The sequence below is a fragment of the Rhinolophus ferrumequinum genome, chromosome 19, assembly GCF_004115265.2.
Source record: "Rhinolophus ferrumequinum isolate MPI-CBG mRhiFer1 chromosome 19, mRhiFer1_v1.p, whole genome shotgun sequence".
Taxonomy (NCBI): Eukaryota; Metazoa; Chordata; class Mammalia; order Chiroptera; family Rhinolophidae; genus Rhinolophus; species Rhinolophus ferrumequinum.
The window spans coordinates 18,906,561-18,920,312 of NC_046302.1; the positions used below are offsets into that span (position 1 = coordinate 18,906,561).

Genomic DNA, 13,752 nt, shown 5'->3' on the forward strand with positions numbered 1-13,752 from the left:
GACGGCGGCAGTCGTGGGAGAGCACATCCGGGTCTTCCTTCAACAGAGAACCGTTTGCTGCATGGAGTGTAGTCAATTGACAACTGCACTGACATAATTTGAAGAATTGTTCACACTTGCTGCTTCAGGAATTATAATTTAGATCTCTGGCTTTCAGGGTTTCCATGACTGTTAATGTGCTTTCACAACGCAGAGGGGTCAGACCTTTCACCAGTTACCTGGGGCAGATCCGTGACAACTAAGTTTTCTATATTTTTCCAGGTATTAGACAAAGTGAAGATGAGCTACGAGGGTGGTGGTGCTTCTTTGTGCTTTTGCCATCTCTTGACATATTTTTTAAATCATTTCTTCACGAAGAAATGAAACTATAATTTTAAAATTCTACTAAGCTCTGAGGAGCTATAACTGAGGATTATTTTCTAGGGAGATATAGCAATAAGGGATGGAAGTCATACATGGTTTGGGGCACTGGAGAGTATAATCTTATAACATTCACACAGTTACCCAAATCATTGGAAACTATAATTAGCTCTCTTCACTCCTGAGGAATGTTCCAGCAATTAGCTGACTAACTTTAACCGGTAGCTCTAAGGGATGGACAGACCTCACACATTTCTCTGGGCTGTGCTCTTCCTTCTAGGTCAGGTCATCCAGGACTGGGGTCATCTAGAGGTCATCTAGGAGTGGGGGCTGGAAGGATGCATAAGTACAGACCAGAAGGTTTTGTGCAATGGAAAGAATGTGCCTTTGCAGTCAGACAAACCTTCATATTGAAGGTTTATATCCCAACTCTAAAGCTCGTCGATTCATATCTCAAATCTAAAACTAGTTTGCAATGAGAATTCAGTTTTGTTTTGTTTTGTTTTTCATTTATGAAGTGGAGATAATAATGCTCAGACAGCTACTGAGAAGATTAGCTAAGAGAAGGAATATGCTGTACTTGGGGTAGCGCATGGCACAGTAAAAACAACAACTACACTCAATAAATGTTCTCCTCTGGCTTTTCCACACGTAACCCCAAGGACAGAAGCCGTTGAGGAAGACTGATAGATCCACCGACAGAAAATGGCTAAAAGAGCCATAAAGAAAATTGAGAGATAATTAACAAACCAGGAAAAAATACTGGCAACATATAAAACAAGCTGGAGTTTAATATCCTTAATGTATAATGAGTGCTTACAAATATAAGAAAAAAATCATCTCCCCAAAAGAAAGAAAAAGCAGTGGACAAAAACAGGTAATTTTTTTCCTTTTCTTCCCTCCCTTTCCTTCCCCTCCCCTCCTGTCTTCTCTTCTCTTCTCTTCTCTTCTCTTCTCTTCTCTTCTCTTCTCTTCTCTTCTCTTCTCTTCTCTTCTCTTCTCTTCTCTCTTCTTTCTCTCTCTCTCTCTCTCTCTCTCTCTCTCTCTCTCTCTCTCTCTCTCTCTCTCTCTCTCACACACACACACACACACACACAATACAAATGGCCAACAAACACATAAAAAGCTATTCAACCTCCTTAATAAGAAGAAAACTTTAAGACAATGATATACAAGGTTTTGCCCAAGAAACTAGGAAGTTTTTAAAGTTAGTATCTAATATAAGGGTCATGAAATCAATTCCTTCATATATGACTGTGAGATATAAATTGGTATCTTTCTGGGTATTTATGTAATACTTGGCTACACTCATCAAAAGCCTTGATATATGCATATCTTTGAGGTATTTAAAGGTATCTAAGATGTTTTCATTTATAAGTGGACTAAAACTGCATTGTGGTCTCACTGTTGGTCATGAGATAGACCAGAACCTCTGGGCTTGCTATTGCTTCCTCTGCCTGAAACCCTCTCCCTCCAAACACCTGCAGGGTCCACTCTCTCATGTATTCAGACCTCTGCTCAAAAGTCATCTTATCCGTATGTCCTTCTTACCCACCCTACATAAAGTAACAATCCCCACCTCTACCCACTGGTAAACACGCAGGTATACATACCCATCTATACCCTTAACCTGGCTTTCTTTTTCTCTACACTTATCGCCAGCTGACACATCTTACACTTCCATTTTCATTTGTTTCTTATCTGTCTACTTCAATGGAATGTAAGCTAGGGCAAGGATTTTTGTTTGTTTTGTTCACTGTGCAACTAGAGCAATGCCTGGCTTATACAATAGACACTCAAATATTTGTTGAAAGAATCACCATGTATTACTTTTCTAACTTAAGAAAAAAGTTTCCCTTTTTTCTCTAGACTGGTACAAGGGGAAAAGAACAGCAACAAAATATATCAGGAAATTCCAGTCGTGACCCTAATTCACATTTCTTCCTCTGCTTTTCTCGAGTCCACAGACTTAGCTCTGAACAGTTTTGCTGGAGTTTACAGCTACTTGGTTTTTAAGGGTAGGGGTGAGAGCAAAAAATACCTACATCTTGCCATCTGCCTCTTTGAAATGGCCCTAACGGGGAATGCAAACAATTTCAAATTCAATAAACATTTATAACACCCATGTTATAATCTATAACTATGACAACAAAAAACTAATTGCATTAAAAAACAAACAAATATGTGTTTCTTCAATAGACATGAACTTAGAAACTTGGAATGGAGGCTATTTTGTTTTGTATAATAATTTATCTCTTTTTCTTCTTAAAAAGTAGTACCTACCCAAACTAGAAAATCTTGAAAATACAGATAATCAAGAAAAACACTGCAATTACCATCCCACTACCCTAAAACAACCACTGTTAACACCTTGCTATGTCTCCTTCCAAATGGTGCCCGCATTGCACATATGTGACCACTTCAACAAAAATGGGATCCTAATGTATATATTGTTTTAGAACCTGCTTAACTTAGTACCTTTGCTTGTCAAGAAATCATCCCCAATATATCAATACTAGGCTATTACTGGACATTTACATTAACCCAGTTTTTTACTATTCTAATACTGTAATGGGTATCCTTGAGTATATTCTCTTCTCATATTCATGATCTTTTGGCAATATTCAGGATAAATTCCCTGAAGTAGAATTGCTGTTTAAAGATACCTGCACTAAAGTTTATAATTGAGTTTATCTCCTTCCAGAGAGGATATACTGACTCACCCTCTGCTAAGGACTGTACATGTTTGTGTCCTATCATAATTCATATGTTGAAATCCTAACTCCCAGTATGATGGCATTTAGAGGTAGGGCATTTAGGGGGAACTCAGGTCATGAGGGTGAAGCCCTCATAATGGAATTAGTGCCCTCATCAGAGCAGACCCAAGAGAGCTGGCTTCTCTCTCTGTGCCATGTGAAGATACAGCAAGAAAGCAGCCAGTCGTCTGTAAACCAAGAAGAGGCCCTCACCAGAACCCAACCATGCTGGCACCCTCATCTTGGACTTCCCAGCCTCCAGAACTGTGAGAAATAAATCTGTGGTTTAAGCCACCCAGTCTGTGGTATTTTGTTATAGCAGCCTGAACTGACTAAGACGCCCTCCTTTATAGCTATAACACCGTATGATTCTAATAGCCTGCACATTAGGAACACATGAGACACATACTATTTATTAATGCACTCTTTCTTTCTCTACCTTTCATTCAAAAGGCAGCACCATCTGGGCCTCCTGTGCTGGTTTATTCTTTCATTATCCTATGTGCCAACACGGGAGGCAAGGTGAAATTAAATTCTGAGGTGGTCCTGGCGGAATCTTGATTCTCTATGGTGCATGAGTCTCTGGGGAGCAGCTGCACCTGTGAGTGAGCGAGTGTGAGGGTGTGTGTGTGTGTGTGTGTGTGTGTGTGTGTGTGTGTATCTCAGCAACTCCTTGGGGGATAGATTATAGACCATACAATTGCAGACAGCAGTCCCTGTTGAAGGATTCTTGGCCACAGGGTATGGTTTAAAAATTCTGGTGATACATAATTTTTCTTACATGGTCTATGGTTTATATATCACATGATTTATAAGTACAGGTATTGCATGTAGTTTGAGTTGTGGACTTGTTTTTTTGTTTGTGCACACTCTAGTGTCCCTAAGAACCCTGATGGATAAAGCATTTTACAGGAAGCTAATAATAGTCTGTTGGCATGAATTATAAAACTGTTGTTATTGAGATGAAAGCTAATTAAATTAAGTCACTTGTTTTTCAAATAGAGCATGCATTATTGAGGGAACATCTGCTCCGTGAAAACACTCAGAAGTTTATCTGGGCATAGGTCCCCGAAAGGCTGCTTGAGCTTTCTTGAATATTCTGTGTTATACTGACACCCAGTGGACCTAAAAAGAGTTTCCATACATGAAAATAAGTGACCAAGACACCAGGGCTCATATGTTGGTTATTGGCATTATCTAAAACAGGAACACCTCACAATTGTAAAGTCAACATTTGTTCCACAATTTACAAGGACTCCTGCATACGAGGTTGGACAATTAAGTTCATGAACTCATCCTAGAAAAAGTGCTACATACCTCATTGCTGAATATCACTACAGTCACCTTCGAAGTACTCCCCTTGGGAAGCTATGCACCGATGCCAGCGCCTAGTCCACCCTTCAAAGCAATTTTGGAACTCTTTTTCTGGAATGCCCATCAGAGCTGTCATTGTATTACCCTTGATGTCCTGAATGTCATCAAAATACCTTCCTTTCAATATTTCCTTTATCTTTGGGTAAAGAAAGAAGTCATTGGGGTCCAGATCAGGGAAGTAGCGAGGGTGTTCCAATACAGTTATTTGTTTACTGGCTAAAAACTCCCTCACAGACAGTGCCGTGTGAGCTGGTGCATTGTCATGATGCAAGAGCCATGAATTGTTGGCGAAAAGTTCATGTCGTCTAACTTTTTCACGCAGTCTTTGCAGCACTTCCAAATAGTAAACCTGGTTAACTGTTTGTCTAGTTGGTACAAGTTCATAATGAATAATCTCCTTGATATCAAAAAAGTTTAGCAACATTGTTGCAAAAAGTTCACAAACTTAATTGTCCCTCTTCGGATATTAACTCATTACTTACAGAAGATGCCTAGATTTAATTTTTTCGTACATTACTGCTGAATATGGTCCTCAAAGAGGTTTATTCCCTTTTCTCCTTTCTTCTGACTTTTCTTAGACCTTTCTCCTTCCCTCTTTGCTCCTCCATTGACAAAGTTCAGCCCTAATACTTGAACACAAGAACCCTGTGAAGATACTGTTTCTCACAGAACAGAACTTAGAGCAGGACTCAGCAAACCATACCTGTGGGCCAAATCCTGCCTGCTGCATGGTTCTGAAAACAGAGTTTTATTTGCACACAGCCACACTTGTTTGTTTACATTCCTCTACGGCTGCTTTCCTGTTACAAAGGCAGAGTTGAGCAGTTATGACAGAGGCTATATGGGCCCACAAAGCCTAAAACACTCACTGTCTGGCTCACTTATTTAGAGTAACTCCTGATTTAGAATAACGCAGCTTGAGTCTCAACTTCTGGAACTTAGAGCTGGGTTGCCCAAGACTTCACACACCAGACAGTGCTCCCTAGCTAGGCACAAAGGACCTTATTACCACTAAGTTCTGTAAGTTTTATTTTTCAGGCACTTTCATAACTGGTTTTTCCCATAACTCAGAATCATCACTTCCTCTCATTTCCCATTTCATTAACTGGCCTGAGATTCTCAATATGTAACCCCCAGTTCATGCTGAAGTAGAAATCCTGTCACCTTCAGGGAGGTTCTGACAACTCCTGAAGGTCAACAAGAGCCTCAAGGAAACGAGTTTCCAAGTCCAAATACTGCGCTGTTGGAAAGACCACTGCTCTCCTTCCCCCTAGTTACAATGCTGCTGCATCTTCAGGTTGCCACCTGCAGCATCCCCAGTCAGAGCAGTTATACCACCCCCTCCCGTGCCTCAGGACCTCACCCTTCTCCTGGAAGGATCAAGGCTAGATGTCCTGCCGCTGAGCCTTAGGACAGAGACTACAGGGGCAGAACACAGAAGATGCCAGTACTAAAAAATACAGACCAAAAAAGAAAAAGAAATATAGGTTGCCCAGGTCCCCAAATAATAAGTGAGGCAGGATAGAAGAGAAGTAAATAGTAAATAGGAGAAAGAAAAAAATCATAGTACAAGCACCTTGCCAATACAAAGTCCACAAATGACTGAAAATCCAAGCTACTGTGCAAGACATCTTGCCTTTGGTCTCAGGCAGGTCTGGGAGTCCTCCATTGCAAACGGTCGGCTTAGCCTTGTGAAAAGGCCAGAAAGGGGCTCTATGGACACAGAGTGACAGAGGCATGAGCTGTGGTCTGTTAGAAAGCATGAGTTCAGTAGATTCCTACGCACTGGGTGGTAGAGGCTGACCTACAGGTATCAACTGTCAAAATCCTGTCCTGAAAAAGACAGATACTTCATGGTATCACTTCTATGTGGAATATTAAAAAAATAATTTAAAAAGTCAAACTTATAGAGATAGGGAGTAGCAAAGTGGTTGCTGGGGTTGGGGGGTAGGGAAGTAGTGAGAGGTTAGTAGTAAAAGAATACAGACTTTCAGCTGTAAGATGATGAGGTCTCAGGATCTATGGTGTCAGTAATTGATAACAACTGTATTATATAACTGGTATTTGCAAGGGAGTAGAACTCAAATGTCCTCATTTAAAAAAAAAAGGTAAAGATGTGCGGTAATGGAAATGTTAATTAACTAGATGACAGGAATCTTGCACAATGAATATATATATAAAATCACCACAAAGTACACTTTAAATATCTTAAAATTTTGTCAACTATACTTCAATAAAGCTGAAAAAAAAAAAAACCCTTTATTAAGTCTGGCCTCATGTGCTCTTCTCCCGTAATCACAACACCAACAACAATCAGATTTTATTTAGTACTACGTCCCTTCAGTGGCTCTCAGAATGTTTCCTGAGGAAGTTTTGGAAGTAGGTTTTATTTTTGCCCCCAAGAGTAATCTCTACATATATACTTATAGCATTCCTTTGGAGAGAAAACAACAGGGAGAAATATCAAAAACACATGAATTTGAGTGCTAACTTTCTTCTGTGAGCAAAGACAACTTTTAATACAACTACAAGAGTCACTCAAAATGAAATACTAACACATTAAAGTATATTTGGGAAATTTTAACCACCAGTAGCTTTGATGAAGGTGGGCTACCTCACTTGAAAACAAATAAATAACCAATTTATTAAAAAGAAGTACAATCTGGATCTTTATTGATTGGCTCACTTTTCATTTCTTTAGGAACAGGGCTGAGTTAATTTAGAGATTTTTATCAAATATATTTGTTATGGTTCTCCACAAAGACTCAATGAAAAATTAAGGGGTGGGGACTTTTCCCTTCATCTGTTAGAAATCTCTGGCCACAAAGTTATTGTGGCATAGAATTTTTAACTTAGAGCTTCTCATCCTTGAAAGCTTGAAAGTTAAAAATGTTCTCTTATGTACAGTGAACCAAAAGTGGCAAGTATGTTAAAAATTAGTTTCAAAGTGTTTTTATTTAAACATGTAGGCTGGTAGTACAGGAATTGGAGGATGATGTCTTAAGTCTCCAAGTAAATCACACCTGAGTCTGAGTCAGCAATGGTTCGAGAATCGATTAAAGAGTGCTGTGTTCTCACTGTGCTACCAGATGAAACAGGTAAGAATGTTCTTTTAGAATCACATTTTGGAAATACAGAAACCTTTCAGCAAAGGGCTTCGACATCTGCTAGAAAAATCACTTGAACATTCTGCAATGGCTTGGCAACAGCAGTAGGTGCCATATAATGACAAGCTTGTAGCTGAAAACCAGTGCTATCATTCCCAAGACAGAACCCTTCAAGGCCATCATCCAACAGTTGGTGGTAATAACAGGTTGCCAGGAAAACATCTTGGGAGGAGAATGATTCCATCAGGTCACTCGGTGGAGTCAATACATGTCGTGGCCAGAGACTGACCAACACAGCAAATATGGCCTCTTTGCAACCTAAGAAATGTGGTGCCAGGTTATGTAACTTGTTTGAGAGGGAATCTGAGATTCTGCTGTGCTCCAGGCTATAAAGACAGGATAAATGAGTTCTCTGTGGCACATGCTTAAATTAAGTACCAATTTGGGACCCACCCTCCAGCCCCACCATTATAATTCCCACTCCACAATGACCTCAGGGACTCCAAACCGTCTTCCAGCTGTTGTTTTCATTTTTAGTAGAAGCCAACCTCTGCTATCTCCACACAAGTACCCAGTCACACAGCAAAGCTGGGCATTGATTCCCTAATGACATCATCAGAGAGCCAAGTCCAGTAGGAAACAGCAACCACTGAACAAACACAAACCCAGCCCCGGCATACACAAAGGCACACTGGTGCTGAGTCCCTGCTGTCAGCCAAGGGCCCAAGAATGACAACTGGAAATCCTGAGCTGTGTCATAGTTAATTACCACAAGATCCACGAATAACGAAGACGCTGGGATCTTGATCAAGAAGCTTAACTGAGGTGACATCATGTGTGTGGCTGTGAAACCACCGAAGGCCAGGAGATAGAGGTGAAAAGGTCTCTAATAATTTAGGCAAGGGGACTGAAAGGGATATGTCACGAATCTTCTGAGATGGTAGAAACTAGCACCACATGAGTTCAGGGGACAACAGTGTTTCGTGGGTCTCAGACTTCTACTGTCAGAGGACCATTTCTTCCAGGGAAAGAATCTTGAGGACCTTTGACTTCATTCAGTTCTACTAGTCATTCCTCTCCCCATCCAAAAAAAAAAAAGCAATAAATTTTAAAGAATTCCATCAACAGATAAGTGGATAAACAAAATGTGGTACATAATGTGGTATACATACAAAGGAACACATTCAGCCTTAAAAAGGAATGAAATTCTGACACATGCTACAATATGGATGAACCTTGAGGACATTATACTAAGTGAAATAAGCCAGTCACAAAGGGACAAATACTCTATGTGTCACTAAAGGAGTAACTAGCATAGGCAAATTAATAAACAGTGGAACAGTGGTTTACCAGGAGTTGGAGGGGAGGAAAAATGGAGAGTTATTGTTTAACGAGTACAGAATTTCTGCTAGGGATGATGAAAAAGTTCTGGAAATGGATGGTGGTGATAATTGCACAACAGTGTGACTGTCCCTAATGCTACTGAAATGTACACTTAAAAATTGTTAATAAATGGTAAATTTTATGCCATATTTTTTACATACAAACTAAGTATGAATAAATGGCATTGGTTTTAAGGAAACATGACTAAGGTAATGTTTAAAAGACTATTGTTAGGGCGGACGGGTGGCTCAGTTGGTTAGAGCGCCAGCTGTGGGCAGTGGGGCTGCAGGTTGGATTCCCACATGGGCCAGTGAGCTGTGCCCTCCGCAACTAGAATGAAGTCAATGAGCTGCCGCTCAGCTCCCAGGTGGCCAGATGGCTCAGTTGGTTGGAGCGCGGGCTCTCAACCACAAGGTTGCCAGTTTAATTCCTCGAGTCCTGCAAGGGATGGTGGGCTGCGCCCCCTGCAACTAACATTGGCAACTGGACCTGGAGCTGAGCTGCGCCCTCCACAACTAAGATTGAAAGGACAACAACTTGACTTGGAAAAGTCCCGGAAGTACACACTGTTCCCCAATAAAGTCCTGTTCCCCTTCCCCAATAAAATCTTAAAAAAAAAAAAAAAGGACTACTCTTAATAAGTAAATACTTCGCATCAGAAATTATAGGATAATTATGGTCAGGTCCACTGTAAGAGTGGAAGACCCAAGTTAATCATCACCGGTGGACCCCAGTCCAAAATCTGACAGCCAGTTTCCTCCTTTAGTCCAATCTCTTGCTTCTGTGAAGGAATAAATTCAACCATTTGGAGTCAGAATACTTCACTATTTAAATAAATATTAGAACTATAACAGACCTTGTGAATTCAGGGCCCAATTTGTTTAAATGAATACCCAGTTCTCATTGAAGTATCCAGCACAACAATGGAGCATAAAGTAAGACCTATGCTTAATCTTACATATAAAATCCCCCAAATACCTTTATTTTATCAAGCTGAGCACGCTCTACCATGGAAATGAAAATTATGACTTAAAGAACTACTCTTTTGGAGTAGTTCAGCATCCTGTGTGGATTGCTCTTTTAGCATATGGACTATGGTGCAATCGGGTCAAGGAAATTAATTCACACCTTGTTCCCAGGGCCTCGCCCTCATAAAACCTCTTAATATGTCCTAGTTTCTCCCTCTCTATTGATCTCTTGTATATCTTCAGAAGATGCCAAAATTACTAATATTTATACTGGACACGTTTTCGTAGCTTTTCCAGAGTACCAAGCAAAGGGGTAACTTAGCCATTAAGCAATTAATGTGATTATTAGAGAAGCTGGGCAGACGACTTGGACAAAAAGGCGAATGGCTTGGCCTGATCATTCAATTGGGATGTTTACCTTAGTCATATAAGCCTTGATTTCATTTTCTTTTCATTTTGTGTATCATTTCAGGTGAGGAGTGATGTTCTCAAAGAATCATGAGAATTTATCTAGGTGAGGCAGGAATGGATAACCAATTCAAACTATAATTTTGGCTGAAAATGTCATGGCCTTTGACATTTCTTTTAAATATATTTGAAAAGCTGTGTTCCTAGAATCATAACAATTAACGTAATGTGTGATATGAGTTGGACCCTGGATCAGAATTTGGTGGGGTAAGGGGGCGCAGGCAGGGGAGAGTTATAAATGATATTGAGAAAACTGGCAAAATATGAATATGGTCTGCAGATGAGATAATAGTATTGTATCAAAGTCAATTTTCCGATTTTGGTAACTGCACTTTAGTCATGTAAAAGAGTGTCCTTGCTCTTAGGAAATACAAGCTAAAGAATTTAGAAGTAAAGAAAGAGGCATCTTACTCTCAAATATGCAACTTACTCTCAAACAGTTCAGAAAAAAATTACATATCAGTATAAATAAAGAGGAAATGAGAGAAGAAGCATAGTAAAATAATAATTGGGGAATCTGAGTAAAGAGTTTTAAAGTTTGTACTATTCCTAACTCTTCTGTAAGTAGGAAGTAATTTCAAACTAAAACAACAAAAAAAATCCCCCCAAATTTTAAAGTTTATTTTAAAATTAATTTATAGTGATTCTATGATCTAAAACAAAGCCAAATTAATACGGTATCATAAATTGTATATCTCGATTAGTTTTACTATATTAATGGCATTATTAACCAGAAAACCACTACTTGAGTTCTATTTGATTAGAAAATTATTGAATCTCAAGGTTAGAAGGGAACTAAGAGACCAAACAACGCAAGTACACATCCGTGTTTCCCAATGTGAAACCATAAGAAATTAAGTAACGTTAAAAGGAAGCAGGGTATGAATCATGAATCCAGCACAGAAGAGGTTGTTCTACCTGAAACTGCTGTTGATCTCTGCCCAGCCCAGCTTCCATGACACATGAAGCAAAAGTCCACCAAGTAACGTCTGCCACCTGTAAAGGATAAGGGCGAATTTGAATTTATTTTTTTGAATTTTAATTTTTTCCCAGTCTGAATTTAATCAAGTGCCATGTCTCTCTATTAAAAAGCCATCCCACCCTGAAAGACCTGTCCACTGACACCAATGAACATATGCAATCCTTCTTACAACTTTTTTCTCCCAGTCTCTCCTACTTATCATCCCGATTCTCAGGCCTGTCCTTCTCAACGTCTACTATTCCCTTGAATCCAGCTGTAGCACTAAGTGCTGACATTGGTACTCTACTCTTCTTATTCTAAACTTTCCCTAAACGACCTCACTCACAGCCACCTCCTTGCCCATCACCTCTGCACTGATGATTCCCAAGTCCCCCTTCTCACTCAGACCCCACAAGCTCCCAAAGATAACATGCCTGAAACATTACCTTGAACTTCCTCCTCCACTTCCTAATCATTCTCCCTCTACCCCTAATCAGCAAACCGGAAACCTACATGTCACCCTAGCCCTTCCCCCATCCTCGCCTCCCTCATTTACTGGCAAAATCCTTCTGGTTTTAGTCCCATAACAGCTCTCAAATCTGAAGGCTTCCCTTCTATGTCTAATGCCTCGGCCTAATTCAGACTCATGATCTCGTACCTGAACCATACACTGTCCTTTCTCTCCAGGGTTGTCCCACCCCATCCATTCTCTACCTTGTAGCCAAAGGGTTTGTTCTAAAATGCAAACTTAATTATGCTGCTTGCATGTTTTAAAAATGGTTGATTTTGCCCAGTGCTGCAGGTAGCAGTTCTCAGCTTCTTTTCTGCCACAACATATTTGGAGTCATGCGACACACTTCCTCAATATGCAGAGTTTAGGGGTAGCGCAAGTTATAAAATAAACATCCCTCCTCCTCACACTGCAGAAACCACAGCATGAGAGGAATGAATGAGAGGAACTAGAGGCATAACATTATCCTGTTTCATTCTAATTGCTTCCCCCCCACTTCTTCCGCCTCCTCCCCTCACTCCGGTTCAAACCGTTGTTTCTCAGTTTACTTGTGTAGGACACAGCTCCCTGACCCATGCTGGTATTACGACACTTGCGGGCTTCCCCCTCCCCCAGGCAGTAGGTTGCCAGTCATCAGTGGGCCGCTCACAGCAACTCACGGCAGCCCTGGCTGGCTGCCGGCCACTCATGCTGGCCACCGGCTGCTCCTGGCAGCACACGGTAGCCCATGGCAGCACTCAGCAGCTTACGCCAACCTCTGGCTGCTCATGGCAGCCCAGCTCCCAATCTTCGCTATAGAGGGCGCAGCCCACTGGCCCATGTGGGAATCGAACCTGGCACCCTAGGCATTAGGAGCACAGAGCTCCACGCACATGAGCCACTGGGCCGGCCCCTAATTGCTTTCTTATTTCAGGTGACTCATTCATAAATATCAAAACCTTATTTTTAGTGATGACTTGAGACAACACCTCAGAAATGATTACAACACACCCATGTATTACGACACCTCAGTTGAGAAGCCCTGGCCTACAGAATAAAGTCACTTACGTGTGACACACAAGCCTTCGGGAACTTGCACCCACCCCTCTCTGGGATCAGCTCCTGTCTGTCTGCCACGGCAGCCACATTCCAGCCACACTGAATGGCCCACAGCCTCGAGAATGTGCCAGGCCATATCATACTTCTAAGAGCTCACATGCACTGTCCTCTTGACTCATAATGTTCTTCCCATCTCCTTGTGTGTTGGTGAACATCTGCTTATCCTATAAGATCCAGTTTTTATGTCTCCTTTGTGAAACCTTCACTGACAGAACAGACAGATATGGGTCGTGCCCTCAAACAGCCTGCTCTAGAACAGTGGTTCTCAACCAGATGGTTTTTTCCACCAGGTGATATTTAGCAGTATCTGGAGACACTTTTGGTTGTCATAACTGGGGGTGGAGGAACGGACGGTTGCTACTGGCACCTGGTGAGTAGAAGCCAGGGTTGCTGCTGAACTTCCTACAATGTGCAGGACAGCCCCCCACAACAAAACTACGTTTGGGAAAGCTCCTTCTCTTTACAAGGGAGAGAGTATCTTCGAGAGAAGCAAGGTTGCGGGCCAGAAAGCAAGTTAGGAGTTGTTTGAGAGATGACAGTGGCCCGGGAAGAGGCAATTCGATGAAGAAGGTGGACAGATTCTAACCATGTTTAGGAGGCCTCGTGGTTAATTGTTAATTGCATGTTGGGGATGAAGGAGTCAAAGGCATCAAGAATAATTCCCAAGTTTCTGAGTGGGTCAATGGGGTAGAAGGTACTGTTCACTGCAGGTCAATTTAAGGGACAGGTAGAAGAGAAAAGAATGCTCCACGAGGGCAAGGATCTT

The 13,752-nt window shown here is 41.1% G+C and overlaps 1 protein-coding gene across 4 annotated transcripts in view; it reads right to left on the reverse strand.

The window, feature by feature from the left end:
* The window catches only part of TMEM241 (transmembrane protein 241), a 113,336-nt gene that overhangs the window by 87,669 nt on the left and 11,915 nt on the right, over positions 1-13,752 (reverse strand). For all 4 annotated transcript variants that reach the window (XM_033135723.1, XM_033135721.1, XM_033135722.1 and 1 more), the window contains exon 4: positions 11,335-11,412. In XM_033135723.1, the coding sequence (XP_032991614.1) occupies positions 11,335-11,412 (78 nt within the window). The remainder of the gene's footprint in view (positions 1-11,334; positions 11,413-13,752) is intronic.